This window comes from Dermacentor silvarum, chromosome 1 (assembly GCF_013339745.2).
Source record: "Dermacentor silvarum isolate Dsil-2018 chromosome 1, BIME_Dsil_1.4, whole genome shotgun sequence".
Classification (NCBI taxonomy): domain Eukaryota; kingdom Metazoa; phylum Arthropoda; class Arachnida; order Ixodida; family Ixodidae; genus Dermacentor; species Dermacentor silvarum.
Window position 1 is genome coordinate 173643045 of NC_051154.1, and position 20772 is coordinate 173663816.

General features: G+C 45.5%; 2 protein-coding genes across 3 annotated transcripts in view; one reads left to right on the plus strand and one right to left on the minus strand.

Annotated features, from left to right (window-relative positions):
• Positions 1 to 20772, minus strand: part of LOC119436399 (outer mitochondrial transmembrane helix translocase-like) — a 139801-nt gene that overhangs the window by 114820 nt on the left and 4209 nt on the right. For both annotated transcript variants that reach the window (XR_007464070.1, XM_037703240.2), the window contains exons 3-4: positions 17976 to 18153; positions 2753 to 2821 (exon numbers count right to left, since the gene is read on the minus strand). Coding sequence is in view for 1 of the 2 variants with exons in the window: in XM_037703240.2 (XP_037559168.1) it covers positions 2753 to 2821; positions 17976 to 18153 (247 nt within the window). In the remaining variant the exon portion in view is untranslated. The remainder of the gene's footprint in view (positions 1 to 2752; positions 2822 to 17975; positions 18154 to 20772) is intronic.
• LOC119436403 (uncharacterized) overlaps positions 1 to 20772 on the plus strand; it is a 133983-nt gene that overhangs the window by 46030 nt on the left and 67181 nt on the right. The window lies entirely within an intron of this gene.

Consider the following 20772-nt stretch of genomic DNA (forward strand, 5'->3'; position numbering starts at 1 on the left):
CTCGAGCCAAATTTCTGTCGTCATCACCGTGAGGTTCCGTATAAAGTCCAAGCGCAATAAAATCACAGCCATGGGGCGTATGCTCTAGTTTCGAGGGAGAGCATGCAAGCGCGAGTCAAGAAAGATGGTGGCTTGATGCACAGGGTCTCCTTGTGTTCGCAAGAAAGGGGGGGGGGGGGGGGTGAGCTCGCGCGAGAGGCAAGGGGGCAGGTTAGTGCACGTGTCCTGTTTTAGTCTGGCCGCAGGGGACGCATGGCGTGGCTGAGCGCAGCAGCCCCGCCATGCGTCCTATCTTGGAGATACCGTATAGACTTATGTAAAGCCCACACTTTTCTTTCACAATTGTTACGAAGTGTGGCCCTTATACCGGACCGACGGTTCGGTCCTGTGTAAAGGTTGCTACTAGGTGGTGAAAAGATGGCTCTCGCCATCTAGTAGCGGCACACAGAAGTGCACAGCGCACGAAAATTTGCTTACGCACGCACAGCATCGAGGCACTGAACGCGATTGCTTCTCCTTTTGAGAATGCTTTCTCCAAATTCTGGGCTGACAAGTTGTGGTGTGGCCCTTACACAAGTTTATATGGTACTGTGTGGTGAGCGCAAAGTGTAGGCAAGCAGATATGGCTGACAGCTTCATGTGTGGTGTTCTCGCGCACCTAGTTTCCGTTGAAGCGAGAGGCAGCATGAAGGGGAATTTGCTAGCAACTGCTGCTGCTCTTCATCCCACCAGCATTGAGACAGCGAGTGTTCGTGGTCATCAAGTGAGACCTGTTGATGTCTACCCATGAGTGGGTGACACGCTTGTTAATTGAATTAGCAAGTGATTGTTTGCTGCAATTTACAAACTTTTTTGCGTGTAGTTGTCTAATACTTTCCTATTGCTGTCAATGCCTTGCTTTTTGGGCAAAACTGCATCGGCACCAGTAGGCCAGCACCATGCTGGGCGGCAAGCTGTCGCAAAATGCTTGCAGTCTGTATGCTCGTACTAGACACCTCTTCGGCAAGTTTAGGCGAGATCGTGCACACGGACTAACTGCTGGCCGCAGTACAGGAGATCGAATTCATGGGCAATCCAATGGGAACTACAGCAAGCTTGCCCACTATATGCTTGTGCACTTACTGGACAGAATGGTGCAGAAAGAAAGCTCCAAACTAACAAAATCGTGCGCAATGCACATCAGGCTGCGTGACTGACTAGCAACAGGTGAACGCAAAAAGCCCCTGCGGCCACGACCATTGCATTATTTTAAGTAGAAACTATTTCAACGAAATGCAACACAAAACAAAATTAGGCGAATTCTTTGTACCGATGGCATTGTAAAAAGCAACGAAAATTATTTTTTACTGCAAAGGTTCTCTTTTTTTCTTTGTCTTCCCAATTATTCGTATAATCGGAGCAGATGTGTGTTGGCGCAGGTCTGGCGCAATACCTGCGATAAACAAAAATTTGGTGCAGCATTTCCTTCACGGAGCAGCACTTCCATTTTTGCCTCATGCAATCCCCCTTCGGGCACCCTCTCACTCCAGTCTTCCGAGCTGCTGAAGCTTCCTCGCGCGACATGGCAGATACTTCAAAGGCCCACAATGAGTTGGACATGGGAGCAGAGGGACCTCTGCTCCCACAACTTTTCGAGCTCAGTGAGCTCATCACAATGAGATGCAGGAACACACTCGGTTGAAATCAACCAAATGTACTTGTAATACTTGTATCACCGCATGACATTGTGTCGAAGGAGGCGGAAAACGGAACAGAAGGGGGAATGCCAGGGCTCAAGAGGAGGGTAATGTTTGATTACTTGTAGGTCTTTTAATACTGCATACTGACACGAAATCCGTGAGAAAACATTCTAGGAGTGATACTCTGTATGTCTAGGCAGCAAAAATAGTTTCAGGGATGAAAAGCTCCAAAAGGAAGATAGACTCTGGATTCGAGGGCTCGAATCCGGCAACATTGATGCCTTCAGGTAGCATATGTGGGTTTATTGACCAGTTGCCAACACCCCAAAAAAAGTTCACGTGCTCGTGACGCCTGCGGCAGAAAGGATGTTCCACATCCACCCCAAGGTTTGTGAGTGGTGGCACTGGCTAACACTCCCAGGGTTAGTTCTAGTTGTAAAACATAAATACCCCAGAAAGTGGATGGGATGACGGCTCCGCGGTTGCTCAACGGTGAGAGCATCGCACGCGTAATGCGAAGACGTGGGTTCGTTCCCCACCTGCGGACAGTTGTTTTTTTCATCCATTTTCATTTCCATTATTTTATCATTCCTTTAATTCAATTAGTAAGTACAAGTAATTTCCCCTATGTTGTCCTTGGTGTCATTGTTTGTTGGCTTCTTATGACAAGAGGAAGATGACACTTTTTAAATACCAAATAGGCTCCTTTTCCCAAAGGCAGATGATTTGCATGAAAAAAAAAGTTTATACAAAAGCAAAAGATGGCGGGCGATGACACTGCCTCAAAACTCCTGCACTAGCTCCCAATCACGTCATTGCAGCAATACCTAACTTAAAATACTTTACTTAATTACAAAACATTAATACATCCACTTTAAAAATACTCTTAACTCAACTAGGCTGCTTCCCAGCATTTTCCTACAAAAGAGTGACAAAAATGCAAAAAGACAAAACAGAGCTATAGTTTCAAGAAAGCGATCTACCAGTGTTGTCCCATTTAGCGTGGATTTTACAAGGTTCTCCCGTGATGCCGTTTTATTCACTCTGATCACAACTGAAATTCATGCACCCACCAGCTTCCCGTGCTGTTGCTTTTGCAATCATGGTTTTGCCACAGCCAGGTGGGCCATGAAGAAGCACTCCTGTAAAAAAAAAAAAAAAAGTGCGAGACAAATCAAATTTTCTGACACACTCCTTTTTTTTTCCTGATAAACATGGTATCTACAAAATGTGAAGCGGCTACCAGTGACAGTTTCGAACTTCTTACTTTCCAACTTTCAGTTTGTATCAGACAAACAAATGCAGCTACCACTCGGCTACAAAACAGCCATTAAGAGATATATTTTTTATTTGGATACCCTAAAGGCCCAGAAGGGCATTACATAGGGGGGGAGGGGGGGTGTTGAAACGGGAATAACAAAGTAGGCGCACTGCAGGTGAAAATGGCAATTCAGTAGACACAAGAATGCAAGTCCAAATATAGCATGGTGAACAGAAACTAAAAGCAACAAGGTGTAATACTAACACAGACAAAGGACAAGTCCACATTGTATCCTAAAAAAATACAATGTAAAAATATAAAATATAAAAACAATGTATAATATACAGTCAGTTCAGTGTAAAAAAGAAATGCTTTTCAGGTACGATCATGGCAGCACTTAAACAATGCGAGCATCACTTTATCACTTTAGCTGGGGGCCAACTTGAATTTCCCTATTCAAATACCGTGTAGACTCGTGTAAAGGCCGCACCCCAATTTGGCAGCCCAAAATTTGGAGGAAAAAAGTTCAGGAGGAGCAGCAACCGCACTCGGTGCCCCGATGCTGTGCGCGGGGCCACTAGCGAATTTTCGCACCCTGTGTACTTCTGCGTGCCACTACTAGAGGGCGGGAGTGATTTAAAAAATTAAATCATGGGGTTTTACGTGCCAAAACCACAATCTGATTATGAGGCATGCCATAGTGGGGAACTCCAGAATAATTTAGACCACCTGGGGTTCTTTAACACGCACGTAAACCTAAGTACACGGGTGTTTTCGCATTTCGCCCCCATCGAAATGCGGCCGCAGTGGCCGGGACTGGAGCCCGCAACCTCGTGCTCAACAGCCCAACACCATAGCTACTGAGCAACCACAGCGGGTGGCGGGAGTGATCTAGTAGCGGCTTTTAGGTAGGACCAAACTAAATGGTTCAGTCCTGTGTAAGGGCTGCACCTTGTCAAAATAGTGAGAAAAAAACAGAACTACAGTCCTTACACGAGTGTCTATATGTAAGACACAGAAATGCTTTTTTCAGACAACCACTAGACCAATTTGAATAAAATTTCTTGGATTTGAGAGATAAAGTTAAATTCTAATCTCTAGCAAGTAGAAATTTGATTTATGGCCTGGAATGTTTTACAAAAGTTCCCAGAAATTGTCAAGTTTCAAAAAATTGAAGCATGAAGTTTAGAAATCTATCATTACTCTAAAAATACATATTGCAGTTAAATAAACTGCATGCGTTAGAGCATCTAAAGTAGACGAAATTGATGCATGAATTTACAGCTTACATGAAATTGTTATGTTACGAAGGTTTTGCAGAAGTCTTACTCCCCCCCACAAACTAATATTTCCCAGCAATGTGTAATATGTCAATTTCATTCCCTTCAGATGTCTATTATGTGCTATTTATAGAATTGTGATATCGCATTTCATTGGTGAGATACAGAGTTGTACACCTGATACTGTAAGTTTTCTTCAAGGGGCACTGAAGCACTTTTTTCAACTAATCATAGAATGACATAATTATTCAATTACGTCGCCTCACAAATCTCCTGCTGCAAAAATTTTTCAAATCCTTCAAACACAAGTGAAGTTGGCCGTAGTTGCCAGAGAGGCGAACAACTTTCTCTCTCATTCCTACTAGACTAGTGTGCTGGTCTAGCAAGCACACGGGAGACGGCAAGGGGGCGCAAAGGAGCAATGCCCTGCTGGCCCCGCCCAAAGGTTGAACATCTCAAGCAGCACCCAGTGGCAGCTGCTATATCTACGCAGCATCACGCAACTGTCGTGTGTAGACCGGCAGCGCAATGATTAAATGGCTTTTGCATTTTTCAGATTGCAGACATATACAGTGTAGACCGCTTACCACGTAAGTCGCCGGAGTCTCAAATATCCGCACTATAGCCAAAACAACGATTTTCAAGGCCTGCACATATGCAAAACACGTAGACCAAGCAGCCGCACATATCCGAGAATCAAAGCGTGCGACTGGGAGTTTTGCATCCGTTTAAGAACGTTGAAAGGTTAATGTCCAAGTACCCATGGTCATCGCATGACGCAGACAAATAATAATAAAAAAAAAAAGAAACGGTAGGCGACCCTAATCTGACTCGCACCTCGACGTTGGTGTTCTGTGCATTGGTGTGCAGTGATCAGTGATTTTTCATGCATTCTAATTGTTACAGACACTTCACTAACTCAACTTGTAACTAATGTTATGCTCTGATATATCTATAATGAAACCCATGAATTTTGTACTGTACTATTTTTTTATTTCTTTCTCATTTATTTTGAATTTCATTCCCGGTCATCTCAGCTAATTCTAATTATTCTGGACACTTCAGTAACTCAACTCGTAATTAAACTTATGCTCTGATATATCTATAATGAAGCCCATAATTTTTGTATTGCACTATTTTTAAAATTTTTTTGCTGAATTTCGTAACCGGTCATCTCAGGAGGTCAACCGGAAATGCTGCGCAAGAAACAAGAGTGTCACTCGATGCTCGTGCTACAGTGTACAAGAATACCTTGGGTAGTGGAAAGAGCGCACGGGGCAGCCTATGGGAGAGTTGTTGCCACTTCTGTTACCTGCGCGTGTGGCGCTGGCGTCAAAAACTCGAGGAGATCACGGCTCTAGCATGTGTAGGCTGCTGTTAATGATGGCTGCTGACAAGGTTACGTACGCAGTTTCTGCTTCTTTTACCGCGTTTCCAACACGTAATATTTTCTTGCACTGCGTCGTACAGAGCGCTCCAGCAGTGGTTCTCAGTCTCAGTTCTCAGCTCTCCTCTCCCATCGGCAGGCGCACCTCGTTGAAAAGCATGCTTGCTACCACGCTTGTCAGCGGGACTTTCCCACGGTAGCCGCATTATAACCGGTACTTCAGTCTCGCGCCGCAGCACTGTAAGCGGTATGCGTATAGACTGAGTTCTATGGGAGGGTAAACGGGAGTCAGAAAAGAGTGCGTTGTAGCCAGTTCTCAAATGAGCAATAATTGTATTACTGACGATGTTCTCGCGATCATGAAATCAGCCAATAGCTGTTGTTGGCTTTGCTGCTTGCAATGACTCTGCATGATTATATTGCAAAGCAGAGAGCAAGCGATTTTTCACTGCTTTTGACACAAGATTGTAAATTCCCTGCTGCATGCAGTGCAATAACATTTGGTTAACATGTTCACAGGAGCCTCGTTAACAGATCGGCAATATTTTCTTATGTACAAAACGTGTTTCAGGGCCCCTTTAAATTTTGCAAGATGCAAGATTTTTTCTTAAGTTAGGGCCTATACAAAAATCTGCTTCCTACAGTCACTAGACTTTAACTTTGCCGTTTAAATGCAACAAACCTAATCGAAATCGGCACAGTGGTTGCTGAGAAAAACAATTTCTTCATTCTCGTGTATTTAGATAGGATCCCGGAGCTAAAGCTTCCTCTTAACCCTTTCAGATGCCACTTTATCCTGTTGATTGAAAACTTACTTTCATCACATTTCTTGCATCTTCAGAATCATAGAAAGTGTACAGCTGCAGAAAAGATTAACAATTTTCAATTCTTTAGTGATTTTTGTCAAGAGTACAGAATGTGGAATCCACACGGAAACTCCCTACAGAAACATCAAATATGAGAACATCAACTATTTTGTGTATTGAAAAGATTGAAAAGCACTTATCCCGCCGCTTGAAAATTGTGCCTGGTGCATGACATTGTGAAAAAAAATGAGAGTGAACCTGCTAAAAAAAAAATTTCATTATGGGGCTCTACGTGGCAAAACCAAGAATCCGCTACTTACAACATATTGTCACCTAGCAAGAATACCCAACCGTCTACCTTGCCATTCATTTTACTAGAACATTTTGCACATGTTATCCAAAATTGCAGCACAATTCCAATCATAAGTGCTTCAAGAAATATGCAACACATTTTAAATATCATTACTTTCATCAGTGCTTTTGCTGTTGATGCACTATCTTGGTGTACACAAGTCTACATAGCGTTTGAAAGGGTTAAAGTCAATTTTGAATTGACAGAACTTGACTATAGCAAAGGTGAGCATACAGGTGAAATTGTACATATTCAATTTGAAGAGGATAAAAAAATGTGGATTTTTCAGTGGTGGGACAGGCAAAAGCCTTCTAGAAACTCTTATCACAGTAATAGTATTGACCCATTTCGCGGCGTTGCCGTGGGCGCTGCCATGTTTGATCACATGGTCACACGTCCTTTGCTTGCCTCAATTGCCTCTGTGTTTACAATGGATGTGTATGACGCCGTTGCGGCTTAGCAAACCTCTGTTTCAGGTGATGTCGTAGACGGTGACTGGGTGGACGACACGAAGCTTTGGCCACAGCTTCAGAGAATATGCAAAAGCGGAGCTGATTAAGCTATCTCCAAATGGCGCGAGCAGCGTATATGGTGCTTGTTCTAAAAGCGGGGCTAAATATGTATTCCAAGCTTTCCGCTCATGAAATGAATCAGGAGTAGTGTGTTCTACTCTTCGTTCTTTACTTGGCAAATATTTTGAAGCAGCGGTTTGTCATGTTTATGACTCAGTAAAGTTCCTCTGTGCTGTCACTATCTGATTATTTTCTGCCTAATAACTCGTGGGTGTGCTCAGTTCTGATAGATTTGTTCTTGCTGAGTACAAGGCTTGAAACATACTGTTCTGTACATTGCAATATACCTTGTAGCAAATATGCATTATCACTAGTAAATCGCTTATTCTTGTGGACCATCACGAAACATTCAGCTTCGATCATTCGTGCGCTATCAGTGGAGTCCTTCATTTATTGTCCGCGTATAGTGTGCATATATTCAAGTGTGTGCCCATTCATTTATTCTTGACACGTTGGCGATAGAGTGGGCATAAGTTTCCGTGCCAGTTGGAGTAGATGTGTGTAGATACTGTGCGTGAAACTTACTATGACAGCAAGCGGTGCTGCTCCCTTTGTCATTGTTTAATGATCGGTACTCACTCTTGTCGACGTTCTGGGACTGAAGCCCTTTCTTTGAAGGTTAACGATACAATGCTGGCAGATGAGCAAATTTCTGTATCCTCGAGAAAAAAAAAAGCACATCTCGAAGTGCCTGCAACACGTACGCGAACTTGGCTACACAGATTCATTCCATACTTAACATGCTAGCCACTATTTCTGCAGCCAACTACTGCACATGTCTTCAATCCACATGATCCAATCCAGCATGATTGGAGCACAGTGCGTTTGTGAAAACTCGGTCGCATTTCTGACAGCTGAACGCACAGAAGCAAGGTAGAAGCGGTAATGGTTTCGCAATCGTGCGCTGTCGCTGAGGCCACATGCGGAACGCTGCCGAAAGCGCCATCTTGTTTCTCTACACCAAACTGCTCCGCGAAAAGGGTCAATAGGTATAGATTGATTAAAGATTTTGAAGAAAGAAAGCTATAGTATCATAACAGTTATATCGACTCTTTCAGCAGAGAATTTTCAAAGCAACGAGAACAGCTTAAATGCACCACTTTTCTTGCAGCAATAGTGCAATAGCATACCTACCAACTGTGAACTTTAAAATTTGTAAAAAACGAAGCGGACACCACACCAGAAGGGGGGAATAGCACACACCTTTTGTGGGACCACATACACACTTTATTAACAATAATTTATCTTTAGAAGCAGCACACAAGCAGTAGCAAACTTGGAACAGCATGAACTTGCAAGCAACACGCCGTTTTTATATCTCAGTGGCTTTTTAAGTGACTTAAGCTGTTGCTAATTTATGCCTGCTTCAGGAATTTGTCTGAACAAACTTGCTCCAACAAGGTACCCCTCTGAAGTCCTTTCACAATCAGAAGACTTACAAGGGCGCTGCCATGTTGGAGACAGACGAACAATTTTTTTTTTTTTTTTTTTGCAGACAGGATTTAGTTTTTGTAAAATGTGACAAGACATTTGTAAATTCTTAGAATGAGTGCAAATTCGTAGTCTTTAAGCGAAATTGGAGCGTTGGCAGCTATTCAACAGGAAGAAATGACAGCAGGCACTGTAACTGTCTCGCGCTTGCACGGACATCTGTGCCAACACATCCATGGGTGAGGAAAGGGGAGGGGTGGGGGGTATGAGAGAGGCGGGGCTCAACACAGAGTTCGGGCATTGCAAAAAGACAAGTATAGTACTTAAATAATGCAGTGACAAACATGGCTGTAAAGTATTACACCTATTGATGCCATGAAAACAGCTGGAAATTCATATGAAAGTGTATGTGCCCTTCTCCGTGGAGCCACTTCACCCATCAGTACATTGCAGACATCAGAGTCACTAACACAGCACCTGCAGCAGCCTAAACCACTCGGGGATCCCCGTGATATGCACAGCGCGCAAAACTGCCTCTGGAAATGTGTTGTGCAGCAAGTAAAAAAAAAAATTAAGTAGGCTGGCATTTATCTGTAAATGTTATCTGGGCCCTCAGCCCCTGTATGGAAGAATGTCGCTTGTGGGCATTGGTTGAGGCAATGGGAAAGCCTCTACTGCAGAATGTATAGCTCACCTCCTCATAACATGGACTCCCAACATTTTATTTGCTTCTATCTGTGCTTTAGCAACCTCTTTAAATATTCTTGCAGTAGCGTGGTCCCTGGACAACACTTTACAACTTTGTGTATAAAAAAATTTCTACAAGGACTATTCTTTAAGGAGTGAATGATAAAAACAGAAGTACGCACCACACCCATGCTTTCTGGCAGGCTTGTGCCCTAAGTGCCTTCTCATGAGTGTGCGCCATGCCGTGCCGATACTTCGCCCGAAAGGCGAAGCATCGATTGTGATAGCAAAGTAGTGGACAGCTATACGAAGGATAGTAGTTTAATTGGCTGTATGAACTTGTAAATATGGGAATACTAACTAAATTAACAAGCATAGTGTCACTGTGCGCAAGCAAGCATGAACGCATCTCACTCGATGACCGCAGAAACTCGCTGTCCAAATGCTGTAGTGAGTAAACGCCGCAGCAGCAGCGAGCGAACTGACCTTCGTCCCGCCACTCACATTAACGAGAACTCAGCCGTGAGAAAGCACAGCGAAGGGAGGAAGGACTCTTCTTTCTGCGGTTTTACGTGCCAAAACCAGTTCTGATTATGAGGCACGCCGTAGTGGAGGGCTCCGGAATAATTTTGACCACCTGGGTTTCTTTAACGTGCACTACAACGCAAGCACACAGACATTTTTGCATTTCGCCTCCATCGAAATGTGGCCGCCGCGGCTGGGATTCGATTCTGCAATCCTGTGCTCAGCAGCGCAACGCCTTAGCTGACTGAGCCACCCCAACGAGTAAGGAAGGACTCTGCCCCCGCCGCAGATGGCTTTCAAGATACAGCCGCTCAGGTGGAAGCACGCAGAGTAGTATGCAGCCTCCCCCCCCCAAGCCTTGCAGCCCGGCGGGCAAGCACGGTCGCTTGGCATAGTATGTGGCCCTCTCTCTCCCTTCAGAGCGTTACGCGCAAATGGAATACATCGCGCTGCCTTCCTGCTTCGCCTTCGTGCGTGTGCGAAATAGAGCCATGATCGCCGGCTCACCCTCGCATGCGTTCGTTCACACATACAGAATACGGCACATGGCGACGATTTTATAGCCTTTGGACTTTAAACGGAACCTCACGTGACAACGACAATGGCAGAGTGGAGTGCCCATATAATTGCTATCGCAATAAAAACACACAGGAGATGCCGGCATGTGCCCATGAGCTAAGGCACTATAGATATGCCACAAGAAGTACGTAAGCTGATAAGATTAAAATCTTACTTTTCAATAAAGTACTATTAATTAATTTACATACACCTGTCTCCCTAACAAGTTTTAAGCTATGCAAAAGGTTACCATAGAAACAAGGTAATCATAGGAACAAGCCATAGCAACGAGCCATAAGAAAACTAGTTGCAAAATCCATGTGGGGACTGCTGTTTAGCTCACCACATCCCTCCATTAAGGACAAACTACACGTATGTTTGCAGGCGCACACCAACACACTTACGCATGCGCAGATGGTGCGAGCGAGATAGCAAGCGTCCAAGCACAATGCGAGCACGGATATCTGTTCCAGACAGATATCAGCACTCTGGCTTCATCGCATTCCGATGCGCCTGGCTATGCAGCTACAGCGTGGTACAATAAGGGTTTGTACAGAACATTAGACTGAAAATTCAAGGATTTCAAGGATACCAAAGGTCAAAATTCCAAGAGGGTAAACAATCCTTATTCATACACATAAACTGGAAAGTAGTCAAATCTCCTTAGCTACAATTTCTTGCAGCTAAGCAGCTGCTGAGCTGGACACGTGCTTCAAGTTCTTCAGATGACTCACTTTCTGTGACGCACTTCTACAGCCTAGTGCTCAAAAATGTATCCATGACGGCTGCAGTAGAAACCTACTAGCAAAACAACAAAACGGCGGCAGCGCTTGATCAGGCATCGTCTAGCTCCAGGATGGCAATGGTAATTTTAAAGTCTGTCGTCAGTGGCTGTGGATACACAATATTGCATCGCTTGGCAACACTCTGAAATAAATTATCTAGCATCGCTTCCTGATAGACAGTGTCAACGGCATAGCCCCGGTGTGGAGTTTCTTTGAATGTTCAAAATTCGCCCCCAGCCCCAGTTTTCAAGGAATTTAAGGACACTTGACTGTCTCCATATTCAAGGGTTTTCAACGATTTCAAGAAGGTGTACGAACTCTGGGTTCAGTCAACACTCCTGTGACGCAGATTTATTTCATGTGACAACGTGCTTTTTCTTTACTTTTAGCGCTGATCTAACGACTCTAAAAGTACCGTAAAATTCCAAGAGATGCCCCATCCAATGAAAGATAACCAACCCCTGCACACCCAGACCTACACTGTGGCCCACACCTTTACTGCACACTGAAAGTTAGCCCACCTCATATTTTCACTCGATTTTAGGTGGGCTATCTCTCGAGATTTTACGGTAAAACAATTATTATTTATTATAATATGGTTATTATTAAGATTGCAAAATTTAGTGATAAGTGTGTTAGTTCCCCTTCACTGGCTCTCTCAGAAAAAGAACTAAGTTTCTTGGAGGTGGCATCACTTGACTCATAACTATGTTACACAAATGCGCAATCCTATTTAGTTCATGTAAGCGCATGCGCAGTCTATACTGCTTCGCACCTATAAACCGATTCAGTGGCACAATAAATTTAGTTGAAAGTTTGCGCTTGGTGTGTGTGTTCTTCTCTCCCGTCCTTGTCTTTTTGTCGCGTAATAATACTTTAGTAACGGATTACCAACTTGCCCGGAATGAAATTGTCTAGACGGAAATCATTACGATACAGAAAGTAGCTGTATCGGCTTTTAGGATGTCTAGAGCTGGTTATGCTCGGATGAATGGCTTCAAATATTGCATTAGGATCAATAGTGCAGACTCTGTGCCAAGCATGCTGTCTTGGCACAGTGCCATTAACACTATTGCCCACAGACGCCGATCCATCTGGTGCCGATGCACACAAAAGTGACCGAGAATATTACTGGTGGCATTTTGGAAAGGCTCCATGTGGTCTATGCACGGCCAGCGAGCTTCTATTTTTGTGATTTCGCTTATCTCGGTACTCCACTTCACTGAAATTTTTTATGGTTGTTATAGCTTCAAGTTAACGGGGTTTTACTGTATGTAAGAAATGCTCAATATACGGGAACACTGCCACTTTCTTCGTGGCTGTTGGTGCTTGTACGTCATAAATACTGTAGAAAAGTGGTGTCTGTGATGACTCCAGTGTCAGTTCAAGGTACACGACCAAGCCAACTTGCTTACAAAATGAAGTTGATCGAGCACAATAAGTGTGTGTGAGGAGGTTAGTAGCTGTTCCCCAACCTGACAGCCATTGCTTCAAGATAAATGCAGAAAGGAACCAGGCACTTACTGCAACAAGTCAAATTAAACGCTCTCTGCGCAACAGGCACATACCTGTTTTTCACATTTATAAAGCCACAGCTTTCACACAAAGTACTATAGGCATCACTATAGATAATATTCATGCCACAAAATCTGCATAAATTGTTTTTCCCAAGGTATAACTTAGGGAGGTTGAAATCGAGGAGCAAGGCACATTTAGTATATTTGATTTTTTTACTCTGAGTACTTTTATCAAACATTGTAAATTCTTCTTTTCATTCATGCCTCTTGAGGTGCTTTGAAATTTCACATACGAATTTTCGAAAACTCTTCAAGCAATTACTCCTGCTTTACTTTCATTCAAAACAACAATTGGGCTACAATTTTATGCATTATGGTATACGTTACAAACAATACCTTTTTAAATATAAAGGCAAAACATAAAAGCACTGAAAATGAGCACATTTATGGTAGTAAGGAAAGAGTTCAAGGGGCCATGACACAAAACTTTGAAGCTTGAGTTATGTCTTAGATGTCAAGCCATACTCGCACCACAGCAAGCTGGTGAATTTTGAGCACATTCAGTGCATTAGAAAATTTGTAGTTGAATTTTTTTTACATAGAAGCCAAACCATACAGCAGTCTGGTAACAATGAAAGGTGACGAAATGAAGTGCATTCCATGTGGCCAATGGGCATGGTATACGTGTGGTCTCATTTTCGCACGTGCAGTGGTGGTCCAGTCAGTTTAAGAATTGCAGCAATTTTTGGAGCAGGAAAAAAGCTATTTTGTAGCAATTTAGGAGCAGCCAACATTAGCATTTTGTAGCAGTCCTGTAGCACAAAATTTTGCGTTCTGCATCAATTGGAGCAGGAGAAAAGCAAGTGCATGGCATTTGGTGCAGCTTATTACTACTACACAATTGTTAGGTACTTCTTTAGAGCAAATGGACACAAGCAAGACAGACTGACCATTTAGTTCACGTGACCAGAGCAGAAAATGTTGCAAACAGACCTATTTGCTTATGTAAATAGCACTTGTAGACTACTGAGAATAGTTTTATGTAATCAGACATAATACAAAAGCGACTAGAAATGCAAAAACCCAATTTTATGCAACAATGCCTAGCCGCGGGACCGAGGAGTCGATGCTCGATGTGCTTAGTCGCACAGTCCCAAGTGCCGATGCGCGAAATGCCTAGCCGCGGGCCCGAGGAGTCGACGCTCGATGTGCTTAGTCGCGAATTCCGAAACATCGAGTGCTGAAAGGCTTAACTACGTGTCCGATCGAGGATTCTGTGCGCGAAGCTTGGTTGCGAAGTCCACGTCGCCGATGGTCGAAATGCTTAGCCGCGGGTCTGTCCACAAACAGAGAGATCGGCCACGCTACTGCGATGTCTGCGTAGCGCCCAAGGCAAAGGTGGCATTTTGGCGCACTTTGCGCAAGTTGCACTTTGGTGGGCGCAACAAGGCGCAGATAAGTAGAATTATAGCAAAATGGCGCAAATGGCACAGTTGGACCACCACTGCACGTGTGTCTTGGCAGTCAGTCAGAAACTATCTGCAGGTGTTCTCTCGTTTCTGGTGCTTTATCGTGCAAGTGAACCACTTGTGAGCACACTGAAACAGCGATGCCCTTGCTGCGTGTTGGGTGGCAGTGTGTTTGAAGCTAGTCCAGCATGGCGTGCACATGATTTCGGAATGTTCAAAAGCAGACATGCAGCAGTGGCCTCATACTTCATGACATCACACAAGCCATGTCAAACGATGTACGATGCCTTAAAGGCAGCAATTTAAAATAGAAAGTTCGGGGTAAACTGTGTGATGAGAGACTATTTTGTGTGTATAAGCATATTGGCTCTGATAAACTAAGAATAGTTGGATGACCATGTCACAGCCCCTTTAAGTATGAAAGAAGTCTCCGCTGACCAGCATTTTTTTTTACTTGTTTTTTATTATTTTTTCAGTCAGAAATGCTCAAGAATTACATCATGCTTCAGGGCACTTTCAAATCTTGTCCTCCTACGTTACAAATTGTACATTTTTACTAGTACACACCAGTGTTTCACCCAATGGCATCATCATGCTGCACTTTCTTGCTCTTTCCTGTGTCTAAGCTGGCTATGGCCAATTAAGGTATGTAATGTGTTTTTCTTAGTATTTTTTCTCCATTACATTGTGAGCCATGACTATCGCTATTTGTAGTGTCAAAGTAAGCCCAATATCAGCACAATTCCCTGGGATGTCCCAAAGTAAGCAAATGATGGCAGATAATTAAACATATGCAGATAAAGACAAGCAAACCTTCGCATGAATTATGGGTTCTCTGTTGTGTTTACAGGAGGGAAATTTGGCTGGCATGTTGTGAGAATCCTCGGGTCCCATAACCGCTGCACGGGCAGCGAACGTCGCGTCAAGCGCAAGCTTGCCAGGGAGAGGGGAAACTTTCCTTCCACGGGCGGCGCGCGGGAATACAAGCGCTATCAATGCAATGCAAGCGCTTTCAGCGCCACCTGGTGGGTCACTTGAGATCCCGCTGATATCGCCCGGGTCTCTTTGGTCCCCAGCAAGCGGCGATGGCAGAAGTCGCCGCCGCCGCTCCCGTATTCCCGCACGTGGTTAGTCAACCGCGTTCTTGCCGTGGCAAATGCCGCGGCCCCCCCCGTATTCCCCAGTTGGTAAGTCGGAAGCCCTTCTTTACCTAGTGTATTATTCTCTTCGAGGGAACCCTCAGCGATGTCAACTATATAGCTAGCTGGCCTGCTCGAAGTGTTAGTTGCAGTCGTAATAAATGCGTTCCAAATGTACCCGGGGTTGTCTATTGTTTCCTCGAGCTTGTACCGGACCGCGGTTGATGCGCAGGCATGCGCCAACCGCGGGGCTCGGTGTGTCGAGGCAGAGGGCCGTTGGCATCCCTTCCTTATCCCGACATTTTGGCGTTCCCAACGTGGGGCAAGCTCTTGGAAAACAGGACGACGATCTGTCCGGACCAGCGTTAGGCCTCAGCCGAAGGCGTGATTGCTAGCTAGATCTGTGTGTGCTTTCTTGAGGGCGAGTTAACGCTGCGCCAGTGTCGCCGAACTCGTGTAGACGCTGAGATTTGCAGCAAGTTTTCTTTTAAGAGTACGCCCGAAGCGAGTGAGTGCAGCAGCTGGCGCGGTGGTCGATTTTCCCCTGTACATGTAAATAACCTCCTTTCTGTATCTTTGGCTCTGGGAGCCAGGCGCCGGAGACGCTGGCTAGGACGTCAGCGGGGCGCAGTCCCAGGAGTCTGCTCGGAAGCTGCGGGTTGAGCAGCGAGCGGGGACCACTTAGCTAGGCCTGCATCTCCTCGCGGCGGCCCATTGGAACCTTTTATGGGTCTTTTGTGGCATTGGTATCTGTCATGGACGCGATTAGGCCTAAGGCTTTGCGGAGCTGCCGGTCGCAAGTTCGAAGACGACCATGCCGTGACATTTAGCGGGCGCAAACGGATTCGCTAGTTTTACTATACTCGCCCGAGCGGAGAAACCTCGTTCGAAATAGAAAGCTTATTTTGTCCAGATGGACCCAATATTTTGCGGGCGGAATAACCGAAATCTCGGGGGACCAGAGAGCGCTTTGTTCATACGAGCATCACCCTTTTTCGCGGACCGGAAAAATTCGGTCGAAGCGAATAACTTCATTCAAACGAACTGCATTGTTTTTGTTTTTTTCTTCTCGTTACCACATAAAGCTATGCGGTAGACAGGGTGGTTCAGCATCGTGTCAGACGGCCGACGCTGCGGCGGCCTCTACTGCCTTAATTCTAAGTGTTTGTGGAGTGCATTTGAGCGACTTTGCAGAACGGGTGAAGCCGTCATGACTTGCTATTGCTGCCATGGTCCACGTCCCTCCCTGCTGTCTCGGCCCCTCCCTGTTCGCGGCCCGATGCAGCAGCACATGGCAGCCACAATGAGGAAGGCCCACCATCATACACCCCCACGAGAAGGCGCCGGTGCGAGGTTCATCGTGCCGGCGCGCACGCCGCTTCGAGAAAGTCCTGACCCGCTGTTTCCGGGTGGACATTGCGGCGCGCATCTTGAGGGCAAGCCACCTTCAGCCCCCGTCATCGTCAACCACTGTGACGGCTGCCACATGTGGGCGGCCGCCACACAGGACAGTGCTGCTTATCAACGTGGATTCGGACATTTCCTGCCGGAGTTTACCATCGCATCTGCCCGGATACTTTGTCAATGCCGTCGTTCAGCGATTTCTCCGCCGTAGGGCAATATTTAAGGGTGGAGGGATGTGGGAATTCTCGGGTCCCATAACCGCCGCACAGGCAGCGAACGTCGCGTCAAGCGCATGCTTGCCAGGGAGAGGGGAAACTTTCCTTCCGCGGGCGGCGCACGGGAATACAAGCGCTATCAATGCAATGCAAGCGCTATCAGCGCCACCGGGTGGGTCACGTGAGATCCCGCTGATATCGCCCGGGTCTCTTTGGTCCCCAGCAAGCGGTGATGGCAGAAGTCTCCGCCGCCGCTCTCGTATTCCCGCACGTGGTTAGTCAACCGCGTTCTTGGCGTGGCAAATGCCGCGGCCCCCCCGTATTCCCCAGGTTGGTAAGTCGGAAGCCCTTCTTTACCTAGTGTATTATTCTCTTCGAGGGAACCCTCAGCGATGTCAACTATATAGCTAGCTGGCCTGCTCGAAGTGTTAGTTGCAGTCGTAATAAATGCTTTCCGAGTGTACCCGGGGTTGTCGTCTATTGTTTCCTCGAGCTTGTACCGGACCGCGGTTGATGCGCAAGTATGCGCCAACTGCGGTGCTCGGTGTGTCGAGGCAGAGGGCCATTGGCATCCCTTCCTTATCCCGACATTTTGGCGTTCCCAACGTGGGGCAAGCTTCCCCCATATCCCGACAATGTTAACCATGTGGTCTAATGACTCAGCAGGTACCATGTCAAAATATGACCTCATCTGCCAAGACTTAAAATTCTTTGGGCTGATCTTGCTGTCTTCTTTTGTTTGGAGTTACACTCTGCGAGGCAACATTCATAAGTACACCAGCTCTTGAAAACAGTTACCCCTTAATTTATATGCTAGATTTTTTCAAATACATACACGCAGCTAAACACAAAGCCGACATATAGATAACCAACAAAAATGCGAAAAAAATGAGAAAGTCAATAAGCACCCTTTGGTGGCTGGATCAGTTGTGAGCCAGTGAAGAGGTGCCTCTTCTGAATGGGGAGGATGACTGTTTCTCTGAGCTCCTGTGTGATCTCCTCCAAGCCAGCAATGCTATCCCATGATATACTGATGTCTCGAGGGTCAATTAGCTGGGCTGCAATTGACAGCTCATATTCTGTCAACTGAAAATTCACACAGATGATACTTTATGAATTTCAGGACATGCACCACCAAGAATTCATCACTATACCTGAGTAGTGTAAGGCACTTTTCTTTAAATACAAACTTTCTTTTTCACAAGTCACAACTATTGCTGATGTTAAGAACATCAGAAAATGTTGCATAGCCTTGCTCAACAGTCTAAAGATAATGTGCATAGTAAACTCAACATCCCACTGCACGAACTTATATGCACAATATAAAATCATGAGGGGGTGTTTAAAGAGACCCTCAACCACCCCTCTGGGTTGGTGAAGAAAAAAAAAAAAAAAAACAGTCTGCAGATAGCATACACTGCTGTGAACATCTCAGCCAAATTTTGCAGTTGTGCGCCGTGCGTGGATCTCACAAGTGAAGGGAGAAGTCACCTTTCTCTCAAACGCTCTTTTTTCAACAGAAGCCCTGCTCCTCACTCTTTTCTGGATGCTTTATTTCATATTATAGCAGATTCCCATACCTGGCTCCTATTGGCCAATAGATGACATCAATCAAGAAGGGTGTTTGGATCAGTGCGCTTCTTCCTACTGTTACTGTGTATGTTTATTGACGAAGTTTAATAAACTGGCTGAAGTAAGCAAAAATCTGCTTTTGAATTTCGATAATTACATACTTCCTAAAGAAGCCGACAATCATCTGCTCATGCTCGGCCACCCGCGTAGGAATTAAAACTTTGGCCACCCTGCGTATTGGTGTCGTAGCCATCAGGTCTCCCTAATTACGACTAGTTTTGAACACTCAACTAGCCTCCAATCATGCGAAACTTAAGGTCAGACCACATGCACGCTCACTCCTGGCCACTCGTGGTTAGACGCCTTGGCAGATTTCGCTGCTAAATGAGCTATTGATAGTGCTTCAAAATGCACAAGTTGGATCTAGCCACTATCCGTCGGTCACGGTGGTGTAGGACAAAGCCGGTCCGGTCCGTACCACGTAGCACCGCCAGACAGCAGCATATGAGCACAAGCTCACACTCTAGCCCTGTCGTGCACAAAGCAAACGCTGCAGTTGCATGTAGCTGAAGTCTGCTACATAGCGGGCAGGGTCGTCCACTCTTAGGGTGAACGCGGCTCAGCGTGGCCGCGCTCTGCAGAGCGCCAGCCCGTCCGGCGCGGCCGCGGATCGAAGCAAAGCGGCGCAGGCGCACGTGCACCTAGAGGAGGCGCTTCGCGTCAACTGCTACAGCGCTGAAGCGTGCCGTTCTTGGTTTGTTGTGAAGTACACCTCCCTAAATGCAGGTGACCGAGCGCCCTAGGCGGCGTCGTAGGAAAACGCGCTTCATAATTTGGAGCATTTTCTGGCGCATTTTGTCTACAGCTTGTGAACAGACTGCTTAGTCAATATGCATGAACAGAAACAAGCTTCTCAGCACAAAAACTACATAGCATTCGTTTCATGTGTGAAGGTGAAAGATGAAGGTTTTTTTCGCGAGCTCTTTATTAGGCTGGGGCCATATTATTCTACTGCCACAGCTGTTGGTGCAGTGCATCCGGAAAAACCCATCAGAAGCGCTTTTCCCATGTGTCTTTCGCTTAAACAAACCATCCCAGAAGCTTTCACTTGTGAGCGACCAGCCACTTAGTTGAGCAGTCGTTGGCAGTAGTGTATCAGCATTGTATGCTGATAAGAGAGGTTAGCATAACCCAAGCAAACAAAAATTAGCTCAGCAGTAGATCGGGCCGACGCCCATCGTCAATTAAAAACTAAATGGCCCAATCTCAGCCATCTGGGTCGAGCCGGGCTTGGCTTTTGTAAATGGCCAGCCCGTTTGTCGACCACCGGTCGGTGATCTGCAAACGACACTGGGCCGGCAACTTCTCCACGGCAGCAACAGCATGGCTTGTCTGCGGCCAGCATTCCTTTGCCGGCGGTATTCATATTTCAGTTTTACCCACTCAGCCTAGCCCCCCCCCCCCCCCCCAAAAAAAAAAGACAGATCAATTGATTATACTCGCCAAATTTACCCGGCGCTCACCTCTATGGTGTAACGCAGAGGCCATGAGTCGATCCGGGACGTATACCCCACAAAATTATTAAATGTTAGTGAGGATATGCATATGACGTTTTCCGATGAAATGAAAGCTGGAAGCGAATAACGACTGAATTACCTGGGAAGACGTAATGTCAGCTACAAATCACACACGTCGATTATAGATTTTCAACTCCAACCACCTATTGAGAATGGACAGAAAAGCATTCGTGTGCTGCGCGCATTATCTCCAAGGGTATTAAGAAAAAAAAAAAAAAAAAGACACGTCCGCGCCACCTAATTTGACTCAGCTTATCATTGATATCAAAGGATTGTTCGATGATTCCTCTAAATGAGAATGCGACTTCACACGTCAGGTATGCAACAATGGAGCGGCACTGATTCCGCAATTTTACATAAATTGTGACAAGAAAAATGTGTTGTATATTTTATTGGATGTAGCAAATGAAAGTGGGGCGTAATATTACAACGAAATCAGTTACTATACCGAACAGAGCAGTTTCCTACATCACGTAAAGCGATCCACGCACACCTACGAACGAGGTTAACACGGCAATAAGCAGCGGATGTCACTCCTTAGTTACTGTCAAAGTAC